Raw genomic sequence first — 20,040 nt, forward strand, 5'->3', positions numbered from 1 at the left:
GGAACAGACAACAGCGCTGTGATGACATGTGTCACCCGATTGGTCAGGCTGAACTGTGGTTGCAAATCATCCCCACAGGCATTCGGCTGAACTTCATGCCCACATGAGGCTAATTACCTCAGTCAGCAATAATAACACTATTTATCCGCATTTGCAATGATAGTGATGATTCAAATAACTGTTGTCGCACGCTAGTTTGGGATACTACGCTCGCATTAGAGGTGTTCCATACGCTAGAATTTTGCCCTATTGCTTTTTTGAAGATGTTATCTCGTCGAGATCTCAGTGAAAATTGGGTTCTCTAGGCACATTCCTAGGTTATTAGTGGAGAATAAAAGGGAATTTAGTGTTTGACGGCACTGTCTGCGATCGGATAGCTCTCCGGCAGTGCGAGCTTGATCAGGTATGCCATGGAATGGTGATGACAGTGTTGTTCTTATTGGGCACACTATGGCTAGGCTTATGGGGTGGGCTGCAATCCACCCGTGGATGATGTTACAACAATAATATTTAATTGGACTACGTGGAGGCTTCAAAAAAATGAGGCTCCGGGTGAAGTTTAGATGTCACGACGCTTGTAATGGCCAGCTTCTCTACTTGAGGGTTGTTCACATATGTATGGCCCATTAAGAGCCATTATGTTGCTAGGTACGTATGCTTGTATTCCTTGAACTACCCATGTTCTTGTGGCCAGACCGAATTTAGCGCGTTAACAATTTGTGGACCCTACACAAGGACACTAATGCAGCTTGATGACAGTCGCCCCGCTATCTGATTTCCAAGGTTATGAAAAATGGTGTTAGTTTGCGCGGAATTGGTTCTTCATGCCCAAGTGACTCTTTAATCGCTAGAAAGGAGATCGTAAAGAGGCAACTCTAGTGGTGACGTCACCCAGAAGTCAGAAAATATATATACTAAGTTTCCGTAAATGTCATTTTGACCTGATCCAAACTCAGACTTTCATTCCCCCAAATATTCCTTGTTCCCAATACTTCAACACCAAAACTTATCATGGCGGATCTTTGGGGCCCTGCTCCTGAACCGACTACCGGGTTGGGACGTTACCGCATTCTCTCTTCTACGGCCGGAATTCGCGTCTCACCTCTTCAGCTCGGAGCTATGTCCATCGGCGATGCGTGGTCGAGTGCAATGGGTTCTTTCAGCAAGGAGGAGGCTTTCAAACTTCTCGACGCATTCCATGAAGCCGGCGGAAATTTCATTGACACGGCGAACAATTACCAGGACGAGCAGTCAGAGGTTTGGATTGGAGAATGGATGGCCCAGCGCAAGAATCGCGATCAATTGGTGATTTCTACCAAATTCACCACAGACTATCAGTCATACAAGCTCGGCAAGGGAAATGCCCCAAACCATTGCGGAAACCACAAGCGAAGCCTTCATATGAGTATTCGGGATTCATTGAAGAAGCTGCAAACCGACTGGGTTGACATTCTGTATCTCCATTGGTGGGATCAAACAACGTCAATCGAAGAGGTTATGGACAGTCTTCATATCCTAGTGGAACAGGGTAAGGTACTCTACTTGGGTATCTCGGACACCCCAGCGTGGGTTGTGGCGGCGGCAAACTCATATGCCCGAGCCCACGGAAAGACCCCCTTCAGCATCTACCAAGGTAGATGGAATGTCATGCTCCGTGATTTTGAACGGGAGATCATCCCCATGGCGCGCCACTTTGGAATGGCACTTGCCCCCTGGGATGTTATGGGCGGAGGAAAATTCAAAACAACAGAGGAAATTGAACAACGGAAAGCTCAAGGGCAGGGTCTCCGTAGCATATTGAATTCGGAACAAACCGAAGAAGAAGCCGCAATGAGTGCTGCACTTTTTAAGGTGGCCAAAGAGCATGGGATCAAATCCCTCACCGCGGTTGCCCTTGCATATGTGATGGCGAAAGCACCAAATGTATTCCCTCTTGTTGGTGGCCGCAAGGTCGAGCATCTCAAGGACAACATCGAGGCTCTCAATATTCGGTTGACAGCGGAACAAATCGCATATCTTGAGAGCCAAAAGCCGTTTGACGTTGGCTTCCCTAGCAACTTCATCGGCCCGGATCCCAAGGTGACTGGGAAAGCGTCCTTCCTGTTGGCTGCCAACGCCCCGTACTCGTTTGTGAAGGCCCCCAAATCTATCACCAGCCCTGAATAGAGATGGTGATATTTTCTACTAGCTAGTCGTGTGTATATTGAGCACAAGAACATAAGTTGGCGATCAAAAACAAGGAAAATTTAACATTTGAATTATGCCTGTTCGTAGAGCTTCGCAAAGCCCACAAAGCCCATAGCCCAGCCCAAACCCAACCCACAAATGGGTTGGGTTTTGGGCCCCGAACAGTACAAATATGCCGAGAATTCAGAAGTTAAACTCCCGTTTGTAAGCCTTATTTTAAAGGTAATGTTTTATTAGTTTAAATAATTTAGAATTAATTATTAGTTACTTCTCTATATCACGTTTAAAAACGCTAGAAAGCGCGTTATTTAGATAGATCTGTGAGCCAGACGGTGATTCTGACCGTATCTACAGCGCACACCTATGCATCCCAAAAACCCCCACCACACAACCCCTTATACTTTGCCGATATATTGATGTCCCACAAGTAAACTGACACAAACGACTATAGCGTATAGAAGATGGGGTTTTCTATTCGCTCAGCTGTACTAGTTTATCATATGTACCCAAAGGATAAGAGCAAGCTTCGTGGTCGTATTCTGCATTGCACAACACAAAAATACATTTAGTCAGCTATTGGATAGTTACGCTTCCCAAGTTAAGCCGCTCACGGGTGCTTGTCTGTTATCTGGTTCAATATTGGAAATTGCAGAGATCTTGCGTATATTTTCTAAGATTGACAAACAAGGATGGATTGGCTACAAAACTCCACAAGAGTATGTATGGTAGGATTATATAGCGAGAAATCTATTTTGTAAATGAGTTTGTGATATACCGGATGCGTGAAATCAGGCCACGATCATATTTATAAAAATGAGGATCATGCGAAGCTGAATTCTAATATATACACGGCAATAAGAAGTCAATATAATATGGACAGTAATTAGCAACAAAAAAAAACATCCTATTTCGTGAAGGAGTTAGCCCAATGATCGTGGCCTGCTGAGGCCCGCCGCCCTGTAACACTCCATCTCGGGGCCAAAACGAACCTCGACAACCGCTCTTTCCTGACCCCGATAAGTCCTAGTAAGAAGGCTAGGTACGGTGCTGGTTTCGGTGCTGGCTCTAAGGAGGGACGACGAGGTATGACTGGTTGTATGTTGAAACTGGAGCGCTGAGCTTGTTGTTCATCGACGATGAGGTTAACTATGTCTGAAATCAGTGTTAACTTTAGCTTGGTAGCTTCGGAAGTCGAGGTCGAAAAGACCTTCATTGAAAGTGCGAGACGGCGCGTTGAATGGTGTCATCGAAAAAGGCGGTAGTGAGGTCCCCGCCTGGTGGAGGGCGGGTCTATGTGTGGGGTACCGGGGTTGCCAGTAGTGAGGCTAAAGGCTTCCTACCCTAGCTGGTGAGATAGAATGGACTGTGCTCGGGGATGAAATCGACGAGTGAGAACTTATACCCCGTAGGAACAGGCAATGTGGGAAAAGGAATCATCGATAGGTTGAGCTGATGCAAAAATAAGAGGAAGAAGAATGGAACAGGTAGGAGGCAAGGTCCTCGGACTGCCTCAACAGAAGTGAACTGCGAGATGGGATTGCCGCTTCTTCGTGAACTATCCCCCATGCCCTCTTACATTAAGGATTGAAGAGAATCTAAGAACACCAAATATCCCAACATCTGTGCCCACCCTAGAAATACTGATATAACGACGTTGTCATACAGGCAGCATTTCCAGTTCCACGTTGACCTCAATATGAAAAGGTCGCAGATCGTTGAAAAGTGGAGATGTGCAATGAATTCATTGGTCGCATCGAGTTTTCGAGCCTCATGGTACTCAAACAAAAATATCGGGATGTGGGCCATGCATTGATGGGAAACATGAGAGAATACGGAGGACGGAGTACATGTATGTACAACATATTGACGGTTGGAAAAAAGCTTATCTGCCGTCCGGGAATCTGTCGATCGTACCCTGGTTCTTTGCAAACCGTAAACCGGCTAGTCGTACTCGGATTTGAATTTTTACCAACTTACCCGCTACGCAATATTGCAAAATCCTTCTTATCCCTACCGTTACTGATAGGTTTGAGAAGGATTCTGGTGTTTCAAGACGACCCACTTTAATTCCCAAATGAATTCAAGGTTCTGTAGGAGTATTTTCTACCCCTAGAACCATAGAACAGGGTATCACTCAGCTTTAATATCGAGCCTAACCTGTAGTTCTATACATTCAATCAAATTACATACCTGCTTAGGTCCGATATGGACTCGGGATGCCCTAAATGCAGATCATGTGGGTTAACGGGGCCGCTAACCAAATGCTTGGCACCGCACTAAAGAAAGATAAACCCGAATACGAGCTCGGGATCGTATTCGGATGACGATCGATCCTGCAGATTAAGGGAAAACGGTTCCTCACAAAATTGTCTCGTTCCTCTATCTAAAACTAGTTTGCTCCGCATTTGAGATTCTTTTAGGCTTTCATAAAAGTATTCATCTACAGGTTCCAACTGAAAGAAGATTATATAAGTATTGCATAGGAAGGCTTCTGTAAATCTTACAAAGTGTATGACGAATCGCAAATCATACGCTGTCAACATGAGAACACTAGGCCATTTGTGTCGAGTAATATACTGAAAGAGTCACTATCCTAGTCTTATGTCATTGACAGATCCTCGGAGAGACGACCCGAAATATTACGGAATAAGGCTCTAGAGAATCTCAGCTCGCTTCGAAACTTCGTATCGGAGCTATGCAAGGGTGTATGGCTGCCCAGGTTATTTCTTATATAAGTTTGTGGGCATTCATGAAGCGCTACATGATAGAGTGGACGTTTTCTGGTCAATGTGCGCTTGGGTTACTACTGTTGAGATAGTTAGAGCATCTGCCTAAACGCCTAGTATGATAGTCTTCTCTTAACTACTCGACGAGCTGCTGTTTGGTTATAAGGAATCAATTGTTCTTCTCGCTAATTTAGTCTCACAGCACCTAGGAATTCTGCAGAAAGGCGCGAGAAAAGGAAAGGACAATATTTTCAGCGTGACGGCAAACAAATCTACCGATATTTGCTTATGTCAACAGGTGGAAATGTGTACAATGATCCTTGTTCACTTCAATCTCAACCTAGATAATCTGGTCTTTCTATAGAAGTAAGACAATTTCAATTTTACTCAAACAACAAACAGATTTAAATCCTAATATACATCCATAATTTGCAACATATTGTCTATTCCCTCTTGCCACTAGGTGCAGAAGAATGGGACCGGCGAGATCCAAGGGATATCCCATCACCATCACGAGGCTGAGTTGTACTCCGACGCACACCTGAAGCTGTGATTGCACACGTATAAGCATCGTCTCTGTTTAAGGAAGCCCCGTCGATCACTGTGACAACATATATATCGTCAGAACTGAAATCCTTCACGCTTTATAAGTTCAACAACTTTACCTTCATCGAAAACCCGAGGATTGTTGACATTGGACGCTTGTTCCATGTCCTGATTATTTCTTTTGTCGTCATTGCGATCCAGGCCCTGTAGGGCTCGAACTCCGTATGATGCCGTTTCGCTCATATACCATACAGCTAACGCCCGTGTCAGTATATAGATACTAGATGCCGAATATCGCAGTTCGCAAAGAACGAGACAAGGCTACAAGATAATGACTTACTTTTAAAAGGCAGCATCGCAATCTTCCCACAAGTGACTGCAGACCCAAAGCCCACGTTCCTAGCTACCTTCATCGCCGTCTCCGTTCGGGTTTTATGTTGCTCGGCTTTTGAACCGGTCGGCACGGGTACGTCATTCTGATTCTGTACAACAATCAACAATCTGGTTAGCCCCGGGTGAATAGAAAGATAAATGCCACTTGAGTTAAGCCCTGCTGGAGCTCTTACCTCGCGTTTCCTGTGCGCATCTGCGATGTGCGAGACCGTAGGTTTAATGATGGCTTTGATAAGACTTTTGGATACTCCCTTTGCATCGACAAGGAAGGTGGTCTTGACCTTTTCCTCGGTGAGCTCGGGTATCTGATCCCGTCTCGTGTGTATGGGGTACTCATCCCTATTCGTAGTGATTAGTTCAAGTCCTCGAGTGCAAACCGGACTAGCCGAGGCAAGAAAAGACCTACGGTTCCACGGGGGAGCCACCTCCTCTGATCGAAATGCCAACCCCATCAGTCTCGACTTTGCCGCCAAATGATGGTTTCAATTGCATGCGATAGATCACAGGCTCTGTGTTGGTATCACTGCATCGAACCTTTTCCCATCTTAAATGGCGATAAAACGACTGCACGGCGTTTGTAGTGCCGTTCTCCCCCCGGATCCTCTGGCCTAACCTCAAAGCAACCTGTTTTACACTTGGCTGTCGACAATATTGGAATGCCTCGAAAAGGCTTTCGCTGGTGAGCGCTTTCTCGCGAAGTGGAGCTGGACCGACACCTGCATTGTGGATGGTTGTTGCCCAAAAGGGTTGGCTTAGAAGTATCAGCGCTAGATCCTAGAGCTTGGGGAAACGCGTGGCTAGGCCAAAACGATTCAAAAATGGAAGGCTTACTCGCAAAGAAGTGGTAATGAGATCATTGGTTTTCCGTTTTGAACACCCTCCTTTACCGTCGGGATGTCACCACTGGTTAACAAGATCGATATTTTGCCCATGAGCCACTCTTTACCTTTCATAGAATCTTCAGTTAGTTTCCTTGCTGTGATAAATGTGCATTTTATTCAGTAGTGAATGAACTCACCATTTGGGTCATTCTCTAGCAGGAAAATCTTTTTTGGCATTTCCGATTTATTAAGTATTTCTCGGAACCCACTTGGTAGGACAAGATATACTCCGTACTTTCGTGAAGCTTCAACGAGGTATTGAGCGAATAACTTGGGGTTGTTCAATTGGGTGATGTCCAGTGCGACGAAGACAGGGTCGATTGCGGAATCGAGGAAATTTTCTAGCGCCTTTGAAGGGGTAAAAGGAGACGGGCTTCCGATTGTAGGGTAACCAGAAATATCTAAATTTTCGTGTTAGAAAAAGTCAGAAATAAGTCCAACACTGGGTTTGCGCATACCAATGGTATCGTCCCAGTCCTCCGGTTTGGGGAGCAATTCTGAGGACCATAGATAGGTATGAGGAATCTTGGACTCTCTTAAAATCCCGGCCCCGCTAGGTAGAGATAGTTGTGGTAGATCTAGAACTGCTTTTCTGAAATGATCCACGACATTGCACACTCTAGAGCCCTGTCAATGACCATCTTTATGCGGCTGGATAATTCGTGTGTGAAGGCTAAACTTACTCATGCCATACCGACTCCCCAACCAGCAGATAGGAGATATAGTTCTGCAACTGGTAATCAATCTCACTTCCTGTCTCAATCTGTGCTAGCGGATGTGTGAATCGTCTCGTCGGTGTCCAGGGGCTATTAGACATGATATGAAGCGGGATTGACAGCCGCTCCGCACAATGGACATGAGCATGTGCAAGAGGCGTTGCGATAATCGCGTCAGGGACGAAAGGTTTGTTTTCATGCGAGCCGGGGTGGGTGCAGGCATTCCAACATTCTTTTAGGGTGTTCAGTAAGACCTTCTTGTTTTTCAGGACCTGGGGTCTGTCAAGACCGCTTGAATCAGGCATTAGGCCTGAATCTTTTGCCTGTTACGTATGAGCTTCTTGTCTCTTGAGGATTGGTAAGCATATGGAGGGGAACCTACCGCGATAGGATGCTCTGGGTCGCTACTGATGGAGAAGAATTCCAATCCGGCTCTGTGAACGAGTGATTGGAAAATTGAATGTGTAGCGACTCGAACTCGGTGGCCATGTTGATGAAGTTCCTGGCCGACCAGTATAACAGATTTGATCTCCTCTATGTATTGACCCTGTATTAGCGGTGCATGAGTGCCCTTAGCGATGTTCGGTTCTTACCTCTGCTTCCTACAAGCATCAGAAGAATTTCCAGTGGGATTTCATGAGTTCCAACTAAGCTCTTCACATCATCGGTGGGTTTGACAAGTGAATCTGAACTGGAACTGTCGGCTTGAATTTGTATAATCTGTGGCCGTTGCGCGGGTAATAAAAATTGTTCGATCAGCGTAGACGTGCGATTTCCGGCACTTAAATCTATGCTAAAGCGACCGATATCTATGTAAATTGAGTTATTTAGCACAGAGATCTTAAAATATGTACTTCTTTTTCATATTGAATACCTTCGATCAGGACCGATTCACGCCTTTCGTCCCTGGTAGTTGGCGGTGGAAGTAGTAGGTCGTCGGAGAAGAGAGAGTTGTAGGTAGGCGGCGGTAGCTCGTCAGCAATCTCATATTCGTTCCTGTTGTTGTTCTCAAGTAAATCCTCTTCCAATTGTCTCATCTCATGTTTGGAGGACATTTTGTTGAATTTTGGGCTGAGAAAATCAGCAACGGAAACAGCTTCGCATTATAAAGATGCCCCAGTGGGGGATCTTCCCTTAGGCAGCTTTTTTTTCTTTCCTTCCCCCTAAACCCACCATTAAGGTTTTAATCTTTGGTAATCCTTCAAAAACGCATCCACTATCATATTATTTTTAGGGGGTTGCATAGGGATTTTAAAACATAGTATCGCACCGAATACGAGTCCCGAATCCGAGACCCACATCCGGTTGAGGTTATGGTGGGGCCTTAATGTTCGTATTCGTCTTCGTACCCTGATCGAGATATTACGCGCGATCCTTCCACTAGATGTACTGAGTTCAGTGCAGATAACTTTAGATTTTGAAGATAGTCGCCTTCCAGTAAAGGACTGGAAAGCTTTTACTAGCATTGCCACATTTCATCAAATATTGGAACCTTGGAATCTATGCTGCCTGATAATATACTAGAAACCTTAATGGCTGAAAATAATCTATATATGTCACGTCTACCCAACTCATGCCTATCCAAAAGATCAAATCCTTGAGTACCTGGATAGTTACCAAACATACATTTGGTCTTTTTACTACTAATCCTTTCGCAAAAATGGCCACCTCTACCTACGTCCTTTACAATTATACACCTAGTCTGGTGGGTGCAGTAATCTTTGCTGCGCTTTTCGTTCTGTCGACTGCTTTCCACCTTTATCAACGGATAAGAAGTCATGCGAAATACTTCAATCCATTCATTGTTGGAGGAATATGTGAGTCTATGCCGTCTTTATCAGAATCATTTCACTGGCTAATACATGTATCCATTTCAGTCCAAATAATAGGCTATATCGCTCGTGCTGCCGCTCATTTCAACAAAACATCAGTAATCCTCTACGCACTTCAGCAACTCTTGATTTTGCTGGCACCAATTCTTTACGCGGCCTCCATTTACATGGTTCTCGGAAGAATTATCACCTTCCTCCGCGGCGAACATCTGAGCTATGTGCCTGTCCGTCTTATGACTAAGATTTTTGTGGGTGGAGATGTTCTCTCTTTCATCCTCCAGGGCGCAGGTAAGCAATTGATAGCGGGCATCTTCAATACTTCTGAAACTTTGAAGCTGACTCAATAATCTCTTAGGTGGCGGTATAATGAGCAGTGGGTCTGAAAAGAGCTTATCCATCGGCCAGTGGGTTATCATCGCGGGTCTCTGTGTCCAACTTCTTTTCTTCGGTTCCTTTGTGATATCATCCGGTCTCTTCCACATGAGAATTCTCCAGTCACCCACGGAACAGTCGGAGCGAACAAAGCATCTCCAAAGATCTATCCTGCCCAGAAACTGGCCCGGTCTTCTCTTTGCATGCTACGCTGTTAGTCTGTTGATTGTGGTTCGATCCGCCTATCGTCTTATCGAATTCGCTCAAGGAAACAATGGTTACGTTATCAGCCACGAGGTTTTCTTGTACGCTTTTGATGCTGCCATGATGTTCTTGGTTATGGTGATCATGAACGTCTTCCATCCCTCTGTTGTTTTGCAGAGTGACGCAACTGCCAACTCTAGTCCAGCCGAGAGCTCTGTTGATCGGTCGAAGGAGCGGGTCTAGTGGGTGACAAGTTTACGATTCAACGAATGTTTGGAACTACCACTGGCTATAATTTTTTTGCTTTAATATCTCTTTTTCTATTCCGAGAGTCTCCTTTGAAAAGGTTCGGGGGTTTATTTAGATAGATATAGATATGCGATAAGATTTTCCTTCACGTGTTTATTATACCATTCAAGTTACATCGTACCTCAAGTTATAATATCCATGGCTGACTATTAGGGAGTACCCTAGATAGAGTACCCTAGATAACAACTAAACTAAAGCAAGTAGATTCCTTGTGTTTTAACTGCTATCTGTGCGAAGTCTCCTCGGTTGTCAATTTTACTGCACTCTCCCCCTTGTGGCCTCATCTCTCTCCTTTTATCTTGGAAGGAGCTTTGGAGACATCTGGAGAGAAAGGAACGGTGACGGAAGCCGAACGAAGAAAGGACTATTAGTATGTATATTGCTACGAACGAGAAAAAGGGCTGATCGGAGATTTGGTGAAGTTAGAGGGTGGTAGAATGTGAAACACGACAATACGTTTACAGTAGGCTATTTTTATGATTCCTGTGTCCCAAATACCGCTATGCCCCCTCTCCACGCATGAGCTCCATATTATCAAATTTGCGATGTCCTCCAGAGATAATTTGACTGGGGTGATAAACAAGGAAAATGATCGTGACCAACAGCATGAGGGCAGCGTCAAAGACGTATGCAAAGTACTCATGACTTTGGAAAAGGCCAGTCGATCCTTGAATATACTCGATCACTCGGTAGAGACAACGGGTCATAATCAAACCGCTTGCAACATAAAGGACGAGCATGTACCGGTGCCAGTCCACCGAGGTAGCCATTGCTGCGGAAGTCGGATTGTTCGCCATGCGCTTATGAAAGACGACCGAGACAACAACGAAGAAGCCAAAGAAGATGATTTGGACGATCAAGCCGACGATGATGACATGTTCGCCGAGCTTCATGCTGCTAGCTGTTTTGGCACTAGACATAATTCCACCTCCTGTTTATGGAAGTTAATAGGTAATCCATAGTGAGCACAGGAAATATCACTTCTTACCTCCACTCTGGATAAAGAATGACAGCACATCGCCAAGCACAAAGATCTTCGTCAATCTCGTTGCGCGAATGAGAGATCTTGAATCACCATCCACCAAACGTATGATACGACCAAGAATCATGTAGATTGATGCCGCAAACAGAGAAGGAGCGAGTAGAACAAACAAACTCTGCAAGGCGTATGGGATTGTCGAGTAATTTGGGGCCTCATGGGCGTTGGCTGCTCGTGCTCCGTATCCAATGGCTTCAAACAACCCGCCAATAATGAAAGTTATGAAGAAAATTGTCTTGTGTTTCCAAACAAAAAAGATGTGCCCGAAAGTTAGGCCGATAAAAAGAAACATGCAAATAATTGCGGATGCTAGCGAGGGTGTGTAGTTGTAAAGTAGGTAACCAGACATCGCGAATGAGAAGGTCGGAGCTGCGATGATTCGATAAAAAAAAGTAACGAGTGACTTAGAGAATGAGATGACAGGAAATAGGTTGAATAGATCAAGTGGTAGGTCTAGAAATTGAACGCTTATTTGTATGCTGGGAAAAAGATCACCAAATCATAAGCACAGTATAAAGTAGTTTATTTATGGGCCAGGGTCAAACAATGGGGGTAATGCATATGTCCAAATAAATCTGCCTTATTAGGCAACCATAATAAAATGCTAATTACGGAGCTTCAGAGCTTGTCTTTACAAGCATTTCGTTATATGCTTCAGCAGCGGAACTTGGCTCTGAAACTCCGAATACGGAAACGACGGCCCACTTTCACCCGAGTACGAAAGATAATACTCCGTGGGCGCTTATAATTGGGAGAGAGCAGGATCTTTTTATAATTATCTGTTTGGCGGAATCAAAGTAGATCGAACCCATCATTAAAAATAGAGAAATCCGATACAGCCGGGCAAGATGGTTGTACGTTAGTGGCATAGTTGATTCCTCATGCGGATACGACAATTGCAATGCGGATATAATCACTTAGCATCCACTTTTCCTAGAGGTCTAGGGTGATTCGGACTTGCATAACAACCTTGAAAAGCCTCATTGGAAGTTTTAGGCATCCGTATTATCTTCTCAGAACGACCATCGTTTCAACAAGAAAAAAAGCGACAAAAAGAAACGCTCCACATTGCTTAATTCTTGAGTAACAATTTTTCGCGAATACTTAAGACACATTCGAACCACTTAGATAAGCCCTGAAGTCACCCGTCCTTCCAAGAATTTCAATATATGCACAATGGTCAGCAATTTTGCTATCATCGTTATCGTCCTCGTGGGTTCCCTCACATCCGTCGCACTCGCGGCGGGCATATTTACTGTCGTCAACCCTGCCACCGATATGCTATTGGCGCCGAGCCCAGAGCAACAAAAATATATGCGAGAGGTCAGAATTAGGTACTTTCATCTTCTACGAGGAGAGAGAACTCCCAGAATTGATGATTTTTCGAGGTAAGCACTAGCCTCTGCTACACTGTTGTGATCTTACTCTAACTATTTAGAAGAGCAAAAATGGACATCGAAAATAATCAACCCTTGGACATTACGAACCAGAAATGAATCACGAACTATCATATTTCAACCGAAAGGGATATTGAAACCTATAGCGGGGTCCATGACAATGAAGTGCAGCAAGCGGGACAATCATGGTGGATATCAGAACAGACGGGTTAGTTGAGAATCAAGGACAAACAACTCCTCGCGTGGGCTAATTCTTTACATGCCAGGAAGAGAATTATATCACCACACCTTGCATTGCCAGTGTGGCAGAAGAACGTCAAGAGCCTGTCAGAAGAAAATGAGGATTGCTGTGTTCAAATCTATCTCTTATTCAGCGTGTGACTTAGATATGCAGAGCGCTTTTGGATCTATCTAGGAGAATTTGTGTGAGAGTTATTCGAACCCTGATCCTAGGGTTTAAGATAAAGGGGTTACTTGACAGTGGCAAACAATGTAAGCGCGGAAGTGGTGTTGTAACCCTCGATGATCAGAGCGTTTCCAGCAAACCAAATGAAAGTGGTCGAGACCTTGGGATAGATATAGAGTGATTAATTGTGACTAATCATTGATAGATTTAACAATGTGGAGTTGAGCTTGATTTTTGATGTACAAGGAGCCAATAAGGAAGGCTTATAGGAACTGCAATTGCGGCGGGTCGATGCCGCGGACCAATGATGCCCCTTCAGCCATCATGAGTCATGTTGATTCACTTACGCTAATCCGAAAACGTATAGGCGCGGCCGGGGAAGGGGAGTATCCATGGATCTATCAATTATAGTTCACTTCCAATATTGGTATGTAAGGTTGTTGTCTCCATCTGTTCATCTCTTCGAACTCGAACCACCTCATCATCTCAACTGCCATAGAAAATGGCCGAGAAACATCCCATTGGGGACCTAAGCGCCCCCGAGGCCAACAGCCTGTCGGCGGGCGACAGCGACTCTTCTCGAACAGATGTTGCGAGTGACTACGAGCTGACTGGAGTTACACTGGTCCTGGTTATCACTGGACTTGCTCTTTCTATTTTTCTCATGTCACTAGACTCGTCCATCATTGCCACAGGTATTCCTCGGATCACGTCAGAATTTAATAGTACCGGTGATATTGGCTGGTATGGAAGTGCATACTCCTTTTCGATGTGCGCATTGCAGCCAATCGCAGGCAAACTGTTTGGAAGCTTCCCTATGAAGGTATCATCATCCAAAATTTCCAGTCAGAAATGAAAAGCCCACTAACAGTATCAGGTTATGTTCCTCGGAAGTCTTGCCGTCTTCGAGCTTGGGTCATTGCTCTGCGCCCTTGCTATCAACAGCCCTATGCTCATCGTCGGGCGTGCCATAGCCGGAAGTGGGGCAGCGGGATGCTTCACAGGAGCCTTCTGTCTTGTTGCGGTTTCCATTCCGCTCGTCAAGCGACCCTTCTATATTGGAATTCTTCAGTCAACATTTGGCATTGCCACCATCATCGGACCCATACTAGGTGGTGCATTCACAGAGCATGCGACGTGGCGCTGGTGTTTCTGGATCAATCTTCCAATCGGTGCTGTCACCATTCTCTCGCTGCTCTTCTTCTTCAATCCGCCTACAAGTGACTCGATCAAGAGTCCACCCGTTCTTAGCAGACTGCAAAACTTAGATTTGCTAGGCGCTGTTCTTTTCGCTCCCGCCATAATCATGATCCTTTTAGCGCTTCAATGGGGAGGCACAGAACACGCTTGGAAGAGTGCTACTATCATTGGTCTCTTCATTGGAGGCGCGGGTCTAGGTGTTGTGTTTGCTCTCTGGCAAATCCGACGGGGTGACGATGCTATGATCCCACCGCGTCTGATCAGTGAACGCACAATGTTATTTTCCTGCGTCAGCGAGTTCTTCGCCATGGGCGCTGTCTACATCTCGATCTACTACCTTCCCGAATGGTTCCAAGTCATTAAAGGCGCCTCACCAACTAAGTCCGGACTTATGTACCTCCCTCTCGCGCTGTCGGATGTCCTTTCTGCAACCCTGACAGGTGCCTCACTCAAGTATCTTGGATACCCAAATCCATATATGCTCCTTGGGACGGGCTTGATGAGCATAGCAACGGGACTCTTTTCTACATTTTCCCTAACCACTCCCCACGAGCACTGGATTCCATTCCAAGTCCTCCATGGTCTTGGTGTGGGAATGACCCTCTCAATGCCCTATGTTGCAACACAAACAGTCCTCAAACCCGAAGATATTCCTGTTGGTACCTCGTTACTGCAATGCTTCCAATTTTTTGGTGCTTCCGTGAACCTCGCCATCGCGGAGGCTATCTTTGATAACAAACTTAACTCGCGACTGGCCAGTTGGGGATTTGATAGCGAAGAGGTCAAGAAAGTTATTAGTGCAGGCTCTGCGGAAGCAAGGAGCGTGGTTTCTGCAGCACAACTTCCAGGCGTTTTAGATTCATACAACCACGCAATCACCACGACGTTCTACCTCGGCACCAGTGTTGCCACCGTTGCATTCCTCCTTTCACTTGGTATCCGCTGGACGAGTGTGAAGCCGAAACCTCAACCTGACATCTCCATTGAGGAACCTAGCTTGTCAAGTCAATAGAACTCAGTGGCCCAGATTAGTCCAAGCAAAACATAGAAGATGGAGGATTCTGGAGTGTGAGGCCTGGGTGTATCGCAGACAAACAGGTTGTGCTGCTCAAGTTATGATCTAGAAAATTAGAAAAATGATATGAAACTATATATGTTTTAATACAAATTTAAAAGTGATTTCCCCAGTGTGGCGCTCGCGCGACTTAATTCTCACCCAATCACCCTATAACCTACATTTTATCATTTCATCCTGCACATAACCTAATACACCAATAGGGCGGAGGAAACAAGGCTTCCCGTCCACTCATCCTTCTTTGAGCTACAGGCCGAATACCAGCTTCAGTAATTATTTCAGCTTAGCTATGGGGAAACGGGTGATTGCCGCTTCTAAGTCGCGCAACCGCACGACTCTCAGAGTCAATGCTCCATGATAATTTCATGAGAACCTACCGGAGCTTTTGGCAACGCTTTGACTGATATAACTAAACTCTCAATATTAGCTTAAAGTTCAACATTATCTAACACGTCCCATTGGCGTTTGAGAGACTGGTGGGCTTTTTTCATCGGCCAGGCATGTATTTCCATGGTTTGGTTGATGATACCAAGAAGGGCATCGCGCTCCTCTTGAAGGGTGAAATATTCGCCGTACAGGGTAATTGCTATGACAGCATTGACTAGTGCAGGCTGACATCGGGGATGGTTTAATGCTATACCGCAAAGACATAGCACAATATTCCGAACTTGTGCTTCCGTTTTACGATGCAATGCACCCCTTGCGTTCCTAGATATTGATCGCATGTTAGATACGACAAGTATGCACCAGTGCGAGATATTCCAGCTGTCCAGCTGCACTTACTCGAGATAGGGGCTTTCAGCAATTAATATCATTTCAGCCAATTTTAAATGTTGGATCGCCGTCACCTGGGCATCAAAAGAGTACCATATACTAGGAAACATGTTCCCTCTCGTTCGATCGGCATCTTCCTCCAGAATTGGTACTAATTCATGCAGATAGTTACGATGAAGCTGCTGGTATTTTGCCTTGAGCTGCTCTGGTGCGACAAAGAATGTTAATCGGTTGATACCGGCACCTTTAGTCATTCATGGCAAAGCTTACTCCATTTCTGGGATTGCTTCAACCCCCAGCGCCACTTGGCAACCTCACTAGCAAATACAATCATTGTATTGGCAACAGAAGCGTTTTGACAGCGCTCCAGGTCAAGGCGAACCTGCGGTGCCCGTTGCCTTGTCAAAGCATAGTATACCTCCTGTCGGATGGCGATCCAGTAGGCCGCAGTTGCGAGAGAATGATCAAGTGGGGTTGAAACCATGGTGTCAATGATTGTTTGGGTGATGGCCAGGAAGTTGACTCGCTCATAGACATGGTTCTCAATCCCCCCGTCCTCCATCCCCTCTTCCATCTCCTCTTCCATCTCCTCATATTGTCGTAGAATCACGGTGGCTGCCATAATATTTTCCTGATGTGTTGGATCTTGGATTTCGGGAAATTGGATCAATTCCGGAATACATTTCAACATGTACTCAACCGATGTCGACTTTGTTAAACCAGGTAAAGCCTGGCCATGATAAACACTTCCTCGTGATGTTGTGTATTGCGGCAAACGACAAAGATGCCGGGATGATACGGCGAATACCGCATTTCGCAGGGCGAGGCAGTGCTTCGCTCGGCGAGGCACCACTAGTTGAAAGTGGCGTCGCTCATCGCAATGATCAAACTATGAAAAGTCATTGTCAAATAGTCCCTAGGAAATATGATATGACTTACCCATGGAGAAAGCTCCTCAATGAAATACCGTAGTAAGCAAGCTTCTTGAACATTGCTAGAGCCCTTTGTTGAACCTTGATTGACAGAATATGATGTGTCGACAGATCTCACCGTGGCTGTATGGGAACCCAGCTCAAGATTATCACTTTTCGCCCGAGGAAGCTGGTTCCTCTCTATTCCATTGTCCAGACTTGATGATATCGAAGAATTCGAGACATTGCTTGGTGAGCCAGGAGAACACACCACCGGCCTTGCACTTTCTATGGTAAATGAGCCCACATTCGAGGACTCATTCTGAAGGTTTTCATTTAGCTCAACAGATCCAAAGATATCCGTAATCGAGTAACCGCCAGCTTGTCTTTGAGGTCCATTCGATTGGCCACGCAATGTGATTGAGCTCTCGTTGAGATCTTCGTCTAACACGGTCGGGCTAGACCGAGATCGAGACAATCGAGCTGAACGGGTCGGTTGTCTCCAACTTCGAGGCCTGCTATTCACCCATGTTTGATCTTCCCCAAAGTTTGCATCTAAATTGGCTGTGGAGCCATGTCGGAAGACTGGGTTTCGTTGCACAGGTCTACAATCGAGACCCTTGGTCTCGCATTTCATGCAAATTGGTTCTCTCCGATCGCCTGCAGGGATGAAAGTTAGCGCACATAGATAGAACAAATCCTGTGAGCTTTTTCCATCTGGGTATCCCACATTTCTGATGCCTATCTGTGGCACATATTAGCGCGCTTCAGGACCATAATCACAAGGGTTATTACCACGGCAACTCGAACAAGGTCTTTTCGCCAATAAACTACGCGGTGACATGTCTCATGAAATCAGTTAGGCCACACGAAAGGCTTACGGCGAACATTCCAATAAATGGGAGGTTCGAACTGTTAGGGGATATGGCAGCGCCACGTTCCTTATGCAGTTAGACTTGATTACCCCACATTGAAATCGCCGTATTAGGTAGCCACCCCCGCCGGTGGAGTGTTTGTGTCCACATTAGCACATGTCGGAATTTGGGACACACTCATCTTGCAGAAAGAATCGATATCATACGTGAGCTACAAAAACCTATATTTGTTGATTCTGTTCGAGATCACCCACCTTGAACCTCGTGTTTGAAACCCCGAATGCCTGAACTCTCAGGCGGGACGTCAGTTGAACCCCCCAAAATGGACAGTCACGTGGTCACTAAGAACCGTTTTGGAAGTCATTATAATCCGATTCTAAACATCCTCTTACACTAGATTCCTATATTTTATGATATTTAGGGTATATTGAGCTTATGTATCTAATGTATTCGCGTTGAATCGTGAGAAAAACGCGTGTGTCCGGTTCGTAGCCACAGGTTGTAGCTTCGTAAGGAAGATATATATAATTCCAATCTATACTAACACGTATTTTTTTATGTAAACACTCAAGCAATGCTCAACCAAACAAGTGATACGTGTATCTTCAAAGATTTCAATACTAATACACTTGAACGTTGCCTAATTCGTTGAGTTGTCATATAGAATTGGAAAATAATAGACAGTGCTAGCAAAATCTTGTCTTCCATATCTATTTTTAGATTTACTTTCATAAATCAGTCGAGAAACAAATCGGACAGACCGTATGACAATTATTACTTCATTGTTCATTGTAACTTATCGCATCTGTAGATACAGTCGAATATCCTAGTTCAATATTTCCCCTTTCTCATTGAATCTTGTGACTTCCCCAGTCAACAGGGCTTGCTGGAGGGCCTGTCCAATCTTCATAACAGTAATTCCAGTTTCAAGTTTGAGAGTTAGCTCCTTGTTTTTGACAATGGCTTCGACGAACTCATTGGCCTCCAATGCAAATGCGTCCTCAAATCGTTGCCAATACTCCGGTTGAACCTCATGTCTCATGCCAAGCTCGTCGGCAAGGACAACATTGTTTTGCTGCGGAACAACATTGACCATCAATTTTCCGTTGGTCCCGATGATCTCAGTACATACATCATGCCCATGCACCTGGGTGCGTGAGCAATAGAAATACGCGATCTTGCCCCCCCAGAATTCAACAACGCCTACAGCGTTATCCACATCCGAAAGATCTTTCAGCTCTGGATGATGCTGTAGAGTACCGACAGCCCAGCAAGCCTTGGGAACAGGGTCATTGAGATACCAGAGTGACAAGTCAATGTCGTGAATCGCGCAGTCAACAAAAATGCCTCCGTTTCGAGCTGCATACCGAACAAAAAATCCGGTTTCATCGCGTAGATCACAAGTGTTGGATCGCACCATAAAAGGTTCACCAATGGATTGAAGTTGGAAGATTTTGTTTCCTGCATCGCGATAGGAGGCATCAAACCTGCGAGAGAATCCTGCCATTACCTTGACCGATGGGTTTTGCTTTGCGGCATCAACGACAGATTGCGCCTAGTAGGAACCATAAGGGCCAGATTAGCATTCAATGCCCCTTCAGCCAAATAGGAAAGCGTAAAATACCTCCGCAATGTTTGTGCTAAGTGGTTTTTCGCACAGTGTATGGATATTCTTAGAAATAGCTGCCAGCGACTGACTCGCATGAACGTCAGTGCTGGTGGAGATCCAGACAGCTTGGAGCCTCGGATGAGCTAGCATTTTGTCGTAGTCATCATAGACAGTGATACCAAATTCCGTGTATTCCTCATTGTCCTTAGCCCACTGGATCTCGTTGCTGTCGGTGGTACACACAGCTACAACACGAGCACGAGGGACACGGTAGAGCAAGGTATGGACGTGGCGTTTACCCTAAGAAAAAAATCAGCGACGTGAGGTTTGCGGGTTCGAAATAATACAGCAGTATAACTCACCATTCTTCCAAGACCCACGACTGCAATGTTGAGCGACTCCATTTTGAGAAAGTGGAAATGGAAAGAATGAGAAGAGTGCAAAGTTGCGATGTATTGACGTGTGTTTCTAGTAATTATCGTTTTTGCAATTAACAAAGAGAATGATAGATATTACAGGGAGACTTGTCCATATTTATGTTAAATAGGTCTGTTGTTCTTTGGAGTATGCAACCCAGCATCGCCGACT

At 45.2% G+C, this 20,040-nt stretch overlaps 7 protein-coding genes across 7 annotated transcripts; 3 read left to right on the plus strand and 4 right to left on the minus strand.

The window, feature by feature from the left end:
- Positions 1-1,011: 1,011 nt before the first annotated feature.
- PEX2_106780 (Aldo/keto reductase) lies at positions 1,012-2,166 on the plus strand (the record flags this gene model as incomplete). Its single annotated transcript, XM_016747946.1, has 1 exon — positions 1,012-2,166. The coding sequence occupies one exon, from the start codon at positions 1,012-1,014 to the stop codon at positions 2,164-2,166; it is 1,155 nt and encodes a 384-aa protein (XP_016594157.1).
- Positions 2,167-5,534: 3,368 nt separating this feature from the next.
- On the minus strand, positions 5,535-8,504 carry PEX2_106790 (UDP-glucuronosyl/UDP-glucosyltransferase; the record flags this gene model as incomplete). Its single annotated transcript, XM_016747947.1, has 11 exons — positions 5,535-5,713; positions 5,800-5,941; positions 6,026-6,191; positions 6,259-6,603; positions 6,684-6,798; positions 6,871-7,134; positions 7,192-7,286; positions 7,417-7,772; positions 7,832-7,983; positions 8,043-8,258; positions 8,324-8,504. 11 exons carry the CDS (start codon positions 8,502-8,504, stop codon positions 5,535-5,537), a joined length of 2,211 nt encoding a protein of 736 aa, XP_016594158.1.
- Positions 8,505-9,109: 605 nt separating this feature from the next.
- On the plus strand, positions 9,110-10,100 carry PEX2_106800 (RTA1 domain-containing protein; the record flags this gene model as incomplete). Its single annotated transcript, XM_016747948.1, has 3 exons — positions 9,110-9,266; positions 9,327-9,569; positions 9,637-10,100. 3 exons carry the CDS (start codon positions 9,110-9,112, stop codon positions 10,098-10,100), a joined length of 864 nt encoding a protein of 287 aa, XP_016594159.1.
- Positions 10,101-10,666: 566 nt separating this feature from the next.
- PEX2_106810 (RTA1 domain-containing protein) lies at positions 10,667-11,554 on the minus strand (the record flags this gene model as incomplete). Its single annotated transcript, XM_016747949.1, has 2 exons — positions 10,667-11,097; positions 11,155-11,554. 2 exons carry the CDS (start codon positions 11,552-11,554, stop codon positions 10,667-10,669), a joined length of 831 nt encoding a protein of 276 aa, XP_016594160.1.
- A 1,956-nt stretch (positions 11,555-13,510) lies between these two features.
- On the plus strand, positions 13,511-15,220 carry PEX2_106820 (MDR family MFS transporter; the record flags this gene model as incomplete). Its single annotated transcript, XM_016747950.1, has 2 exons — positions 13,511-13,831; positions 13,886-15,220. The coding sequence occupies 2 exons, from the start codon at positions 13,511-13,513 to the stop codon at positions 15,218-15,220; spliced, it is 1,656 nt and encodes a 551-aa protein (XP_016594161.1).
- A 491-nt stretch (positions 15,221-15,711) lies between these two features.
- On the minus strand, positions 15,712-17,367 carry PEX2_106830 (uncharacterized protein; the record flags this gene model as incomplete). The annotated part of the gene is made up of 5 exons (XM_016747951.1): positions 15,712-15,991; positions 16,067-16,262; positions 16,328-16,946; positions 16,997-17,290; positions 17,344-17,367. 5 exons carry the CDS (start codon positions 17,365-17,367, stop codon positions 15,712-15,714), a joined length of 1,413 nt encoding a protein of 470 aa, XP_016594162.1.
- Positions 17,368-18,669: 1,302 nt separating this feature from the next.
- Positions 18,670-19,856, minus strand: PEX2_106840 (Gfo/Idh/MocA family protein; the record flags this gene model as incomplete). The annotated part of the gene is made up of 3 exons (XM_016747952.1): positions 18,670-19,398; positions 19,468-19,752; positions 19,815-19,856. The coding sequence occupies 3 exons, from the start codon at positions 19,854-19,856 to the stop codon at positions 18,670-18,672; spliced, it is 1,056 nt and encodes a 351-aa protein (XP_016594163.1).
- Positions 19,857-20,040: the final 184 nt, after the last annotated feature.

Source organism: Penicillium expansum (assembly GCF_000769745.1).
Source record: "Penicillium expansum strain MD-8 chromosome Unknown contig369, whole genome shotgun sequence".
Lineage (NCBI taxonomy): Eukaryota > Fungi > Ascomycota > Eurotiomycetes > Eurotiales > Aspergillaceae > Penicillium > Penicillium expansum.